Source organism: Elephantulus edwardii, unplaced genomic scaffold (genome assembly GCF_000299155.1).
Source record: "Elephantulus edwardii isolate Elephantulus edwardi_28Jun2011 unplaced genomic scaffold, EleEdw1.0 scaffold00059, whole genome shotgun sequence".
NCBI classification, from domain to species: domain Eukaryota; kingdom Metazoa; phylum Chordata; class Mammalia; order Macroscelidea; family Macroscelididae; genus Elephantulus; species Elephantulus edwardii.
Window position 1 is genome coordinate 12,150,474 of NW_006399809.1, and position 7,219 is coordinate 12,157,692.

A 7,219-nucleotide genomic window follows, 5' to 3' on the forward strand; every position below is an offset into this window, starting at 1 on the left:
ATGCAGTGTTACCCTGCTCTGTTCTGACTACTGCCTCTTGGTCCAAGTATAGATTTCGCACTAGCACAATTAAATATTCTGGGATTCCCATTCTCTCAGAGTCAGCCACAGTTTGTTATGATCCACACAGTCAAATGCCTTTGCATAATCAATGAAACACAGATATCAGCAGTGATATAAGGAAATAATAGACACTGCAAAATTTAAGAGGTCTGAGTAATAAGTGACAAAAATGAATGAACAAATAAATAAAAATAGTGGAATACGTTCAAGAATTTTTGCAATGAAATAAATTTCATAGCGTATTAGAAAGGTGTTTTACTGAATGAAATATTTATCACTACAGTGAAATGTGCAAGGAGTTGGAGTCAGAAAACCGAAAGGGTCGAACCCGCTCAGCATTTCTTAAGCTCAAGGAACTGAAGAACAAATTCAAACCTCTAGTTGCTATAATCAAGGATGCTTTAGGCAGAGTATTAAATGATCCAGGAGGTATCAAAAGAAGATGGAAAGAATATACTGAGTCATTGTATCAAAAGAAATTAGCAGACACAGAAGAGTTTAATGAAACAACATATGAGCAAGAGCCTATGGTGATGAAGGAAAAAGTTCAAGCTGCTTTGAAGGAAATAGCAAAAAAATAAGGCCCCAGGAATAGATGGTATACCAATTTTTGACATATTTCAGCTAACAGATGCTGCTCTGGACGTGCTCACCAAGTTGTGTCAAGAAATCTGGAGAACAACCACTTGGTCAACTGACTGGAAGAGATCTTTATTTGTTCCCATTCCAAAGAAGGGTGACCCAACAGAGTGTGGAAACTAAAGAACAATATCGTTGATTTCACATGTAAGCAAGATTCTACTGAAGATTATCCAAAAACGACTGGAACAGCACATCAGCAGAGAACTGCCAGAAGTCCAGGCTGGGTTTAGAAGGGGTCGTGGTACTAGGGATATTATAGCTAACGTTAGATGGATCTTGGCTGAAATCAGGGAGTACCAGAGAACTTCTATCTTTGCTTCATTGATTGTGCAAAGGCGTTTGACTGTGTGGACCATAACAAACTGTGGCTGACTCTGAGAAGAATGGGAATCCCAGAACACTTGATCGTGCTAATGGGAAACTTATACTTGAACCAAGAAGCAGTCATCAGAATCAGAACAGAGCAAGAAAACACTACATGGTTCAAAACTGGGAAGGGCATACGCCAAGGGTGTGTCCTGTCTCCATACCTTTTCAACCTGTATGCAGAACATATCATCTGGGAGGCTGGGCTCTATGAGGAGAAATGTGGCTTCAGGATTGGTGGAAGATCTTGCTGAAACTGAGGGGGACCTGAGGCGCTTACTGCTGAGGGTCAGGGACTGCAGCCTTCAGTATGGACTGAGGTCAATGTGAAGAAGACAAAGATTCTCACTAGTGGACCAATTGGCAGCATCAGGATGGATGGTGAAGAGATTGAGATTGTTCACAGCTTTAGTCAGCTTGGCTCCACAATCAACACTCTTGGCACCAGCAGCCAGGAAATTAAAAGACGTCTTGTGATAGGAAAGTCTGCTGTTAGGGACCTCTCTAAAGTACTCAAGAGCAATGGTGTGTCTCTGGAGATTAAAGTGCATCTGGTACAAGCTATGCTCTTTGCAATCACTTGTTATGCATCAGAGAACTGGACAATAACCAGGGAAGATAGAAGGAGAATTGATGCTTTTGAGCTTTGGTGTTGGAGAAGACTGCTGAGGGTGCCATGAACTGCCAAGAAAACAAACAGATTCATCCTGGAGAGGGTTAAATCGGGCTGCTCCTTAGAGGCAAAGATTCTGAGGCTTTGTCTGACATACTTTGGTCATGTTGCAAGGAGGGATCAGTCCTTGGAGAGGGACATCATGCTTGGGAGCATGGAGGGTAGGCGCAGGAGGGGAAGGCCCTCTGGGAGATGGATTGATTTTGTGACTGGGGCAGTTGGGATGAGTGTGTCGGAGACAGGTTGGCACAGGACAGAGCAGAGTTTAGAGCTGTTGCACATAAGGTCGCCATGAGTCGCAAGTGACTTGACAGCACATAACAACAACATATATCCTTTTCAACTACCAGGAAATCTTGCACTTCAGTGACTACTGTCTTCAAATTCTGCAGTGCTTGCTTTTGTAATCAATTTGTTTATCTAAACTTCAGTTCTTGCAGGTCATTAAAGTACTTTACATGCTTATGGACATTTATTTCCTTACTTCTTAGCTAGAGTATTAAATTTCTTGTAGCGTGCTGATTTGTAAGAATACAAACATTTATATTTAAAGGTTTATTTCTTGATGAACTAGATCACTAGATATCTTATTATATTTCAAATAGAATCTGAGTTTATCCCAGATATTTTTTTTATGATCAGTATATTTTAAGGTTATTTTTAATGAGCTTGTAAAAGCTAACAATATTTTGTTATTAAAATATGAAACTGAGTGAAACACTTAAAATTAATCTTTCTATTCAATGATAGGCTGTGTTTATGGTAAAATTTACTGATGTCATTTCTCTCTATTAAGGACCTCAAACATAAATAGAAAATATTACATTGCACTCTGTCTTTCCAATGTTGCCTTTATGCTTCCCTGGCAATTTGCTCAGTTTATACTTTTCACACAGGTAAGATGATTTTAAACTAACTTAAGTTGAATGTGAGATGCACTTGATTATTTACATGGAACTTTTAAAATGTGATTTACATTATGTCCTAAAAGAATTTTAAAATATGAAATATTTTTAAAATTAACATAAATATAAGATTAAAAATTACACATTTTGGTAGTCCACTAGTATATCCACCAGCTGCTCTGAGGGAGAAGGATGGGCAGTTTCCTCCCATGCAATCAACTGCCTCTGAAAACCCTCAGGAGGGTCAGCTATGGGTCAGTTGTTGCTTGATGGCGCACAATAACAACAATAACTACAGATGTTGACGCATTTGCCAGAAGAGCAAAATCTTAATAAGGCATCATTTCCCAGCACTTTAACAAATTTGTTGATTGAATGGAGGCCATATCTTGTTATGTCTTTAAACAGTGAAGAAAATAATGGACTGAAACCTTGCTGCAGAGCCGAGAGGATAAAGATACAATTTGGATTCAATTACAATTTTCCCATTAGGGCTTCTTTCCACCTAACTAGCAAGCAATCTAACTGGTAATAATGCTAATATTAAAAATAGACAATGAAGGACTTTTCTAGGAAGCCTCTTTCATTGACATGTCTGCAGTTTAAACTATTCTGCTTTATTTCCTTATAATTGACCCCTTTTAGGTTATAAAAGTATTTATTCTGTGGTTTTCATTATTTATACATGTACTAGAATTTTTTAGTTAGTATTTTGCTGTGTTTCTGGTGAAAGCTTACACAACAAATTAACTTTCTTTTTGACAGTTAGTGTACAAGTTGTTCAGTAGTATTAGAAAATTTTTCTTAGAAGGTCATAATTCACTTTATGTTTTGACTGTTCCATTTCCAGTGCTCTAGTTCCCTCCATACCTCACTCCACAAGTGTCTTACCTTTTCTTTTAGAGGGGTTATTGATCTTTTGTTCTCATAGTACTGGTTTTCACTGGAACACTAGAACCCAGTACTCATGGGTAGTATATTTTGTGTGCCAATCTGCTATTTTTATAAAAGATGACTTCAGGACACATTTGGTTCAAGATATAAAGGATATTAAGGGTGAAAATCTCAGGGAGCCCTGTGTCCTCAACTTGTGCAGCATTTTTGTCTGAGCATTTTTAAGAATTTGAATTTTATCAAATTATAAGGATCTGTCTTACTGTGGCAATAATTCTCATCCCTGATGAGAATAGTGAAAAATGGTGCTGGTTCTTCCAGTCTTGGAGTTGATGTGGCCCTGGCCTGTGAAGGTTATTATCTTTGTAGACTAGGTTTTTTTCTCTGAGATAGAATTTATTTAGTATCTCTTTATTTCAAGTAAATTTGTTAATGCAGTGGTTTTTCTGAAATAGTTTATGCAGCTCTTTTGTAAATTAGATATTGCCTTAATGACTATCTAGTCATTCTAATTAGATACCAGAATTTTAGTTTTCTTAACTAGTAAATATTATTTATATATATGCTTTATTTGTATAGATACATTCTTGTAATTTTTTTATTATAATAATGGAGTAACTCAAAGCCACTTTCCAGTGATTGCTGCAAGATTTTTCATAGATTAAGATTAAAGCGAATTGATATTTCACATATAGTTCAAAAAAATAGGACAAGAATCAAGAAAAGGAGTAAAAAAAAGGGCTTTATCTTAAAGGAAAAGATAATTATCCGACATCATCAGAGAAATCTAGAATGTTTCAAGGAGTAATTTTATCACTCAAAATGATAATACTGTAGGACATTACCATTCCAGAAACATTGTGAGAATACTTAATTTTATTGACTGACTTGATTTTGATTTGTGATATGTTCTTTTTTTTACTATATCTTGTTAGTGAATACTAAGAAAAAGAGATAATTCCCTGAATAAAAACAAATAAGATAGTTGTATGACTTTAAGGAGTTCTGGTGACACAATCTTTAGGGTGGTTTCCTGCTCTAACCCAAAGGATTTATATTCTTGGTGGTTCAAATACACTAAAGGCTCTGAGGGAGAAAGATACATAGTCTCCTCTCGTGCAGTTTACAGCTCTGAAAGTTTACTGGCGGGTTAGCCGTGAGTTGGTTACCACGTAAAGGCAATGAGTTTTAGTTTTGTTTAATGACTAAGGAATATTATTGTAAGGAGATTGCATAAGAAGTTGCAGTACTACAAATTATTTCCAAGAAATAATATTGATAAATTTATACAAAGCTGAATATCCTTTTTATGTATTAATTCCCAATTTGTGGTACATAGAAAAGTCATTCTTTTTTAGTTTTTAAAATATATTGATTCAACCCCCCATTATTCTTTTATTAAAAATATTTTCTTTCATTCCTGTAGTGTGTCTTCTTACACACCAAGCAGAGTTAATTTGAACTAAGGATTAGTACAAGCTATTATGGTGCAGTTGCTGTTGTTGCATTCCATCAAGTCAGAAACAATCCATAGATGATCCTGCAACAAGTTTTCAGAGACTGTAAATAGCAAAGGAGGAGATTGCCCAGTCTCCCAGGGAACAGCTTGTGAATTTGAACCATGTGTCTTCAGGATTGCAGCACAGCTGGATAAAACAATTTGAGTAAAGATAAATGAAGTAAAGAGAAAAAAATAGAATCAATTAAATCTAAAATTGATTATTTTGAAAATCAACAAAACTGATCAATGTTTAAAAGAGAAGACATGAGAAAGAAGACACAAAGAACTAGAATGGGAGATTTTTACTGTACTTAAATAAAAATTATTGTACCAAAATACTGTGAACAACTTGAAAAATAACTTGAAAAAAGGATATAAATGAATTTTATGTGCAGTAACTTCTAAAGGATATTATATCTAAGATGCAGTAACATCTAAAAGATGTTGTATCTAGTGGCTTAGTGGGAAGGAATTACATTAGCACTCCAGAGCCATGTGATTTGAACCCACCAGTTACTCCACAGAAGATGGGCAAATCTCCTCCTGTACAATTTTCTGCCTCTGAAAAATCTGCTGGAAGGTCAGTTATGAGTCAGTTCCAACTCAGTAGTACACAACAGCAATATCTAAAAGAATAAATTTAATCAAGAAGATGAAAGTCTTTTAAACTGAAAATGAGAAAATATTGCTGAAAGAAATGAAGAATCTAAATAAATGGAAAGATTGCCAGATGAAGAGTTAAAGACTTAATTTTTGCTAAGATCCCTTGTTGCCATACAATAATCTACAGATTCAACACAATTCCCAGCTTTCTTCTCCACTGTATTCCATTATTCTATCCCAGTTCATGCTTATTTAGCTCTTTAAGGCTGTATGCCAAAGACTGAGTATTCACCTTTCTTGGCATATTTTGATTGTAGTATCTGTTGAAAGCGCTGTCTGTCTCTTGTTTAGTCATGTGCTTGCCTCTAATCAACCTGGAATGCATCTGCCTTTACTGCAAGTGGCTGATTCTTCTGGGAGAAAATAATCCAAAATATGCTCACCGTTGTAGATCTTTGTGTTTTCTATGATCTTAGTTTTAAAATTCCTGTTAACATACATACTTATGTAATGATATTTTAAAATATTTTGTTTTAAAATGTCTTTTAAACATTTTAGTTCTCAGCAGGAAAATTGTTTAAAATTATTTTGTCCAGGGTTATTGAAAACAAAACTCTTTATTTTGACTATGAATAATGAAGTGCATGTTTTGAATAATTTTTTTCACTTTCACTTTTCATTTTTAAATTTCAGATAGCTTCGTTATTTCCCATGTATGTAGTGGGGTACATTGAACTGTACAAATTTCAGAAGATCATTTATATAAACATGGTAACTTTTTAATGATTATACCTAGATTTTAAAATAAATTATCACAGTTTATGAAAGAGAATAGATCTTATTTTAAAGGATACCTGTTCTTTCATGAGGGAGCTCAGGTGGCCTAGTGGGTAATGGCTTGTGGTTCAAATCCACCAGCTGCTCTGTGAGAATATCCTGCTTTAAAACCTTAGAAACACACTGGAGGGTCAGCTATAAGTTGGTTCCAAGTCATACAGATATGAAACAACAACTTCTTTGATGCTGTACAATCCATACAATATTAATGATATTCAGATGATTGGAAGTACAGATTATATATATTATACTATCACATTAAATTTTCAGCAGTGATGTATATATGTTTTACTCTAAAACTTTCATCAGTTTATCTCATTTCTTATTACACTCATGTATTTTGAGACTTCCTTTTCTCCATGTGGCCTGAGATTTTTAACATTTTGCATGAACACAACATTCAACAAATGAGGTTTTTATATTAATTTTCCTTTTCTTCTAATCCCCAAATATACCTTCCTTAACAACACAAAAGATACTATGCAAGCTTCATATCTTTATTGCTAAGTTTTCCATATTATGTTCCTCCATTCTTGAAACAGTAGGCTATTTTAAACAAAATTATTATATCAAGTATTAGAGAAAAAGATTTGTTTTTCTGTGTAAAATTTATGGCCTTCATACTTAAAAAAGTCTGTTTGTGAATTGCAATTCCATTCTTATTTTATCATGATCTATTAGTTCTTTATGTCAAGTACTTATTTTGATAGATAAAATTATATAAAAGTTATATAT

The 7,219-nt window shown here is 34.6% G+C and overlaps 1 protein-coding gene across 1 annotated transcript in view; it reads left to right on the forward strand.

Moving 5' to 3' along the window:
* The window catches only part of LOC102847854 (probable C-mannosyltransferase DPY19L2-like), a 140,149-nt gene that overhangs the window by 25,872 nt on the left and 107,058 nt on the right, over positions 1-7,219 (forward strand). Inside the window, exons 6-7 of the mRNA XM_006887596.1 lie at positions 2,541-2,640; positions 6,341-6,418. Of these exons, the coding sequence (XP_006887658.1) occupies positions 2,541-2,640; positions 6,341-6,418 (178 nt within the window). The remainder of the gene's footprint in view (positions 1-2,540; positions 2,641-6,340; positions 6,419-7,219) is intronic.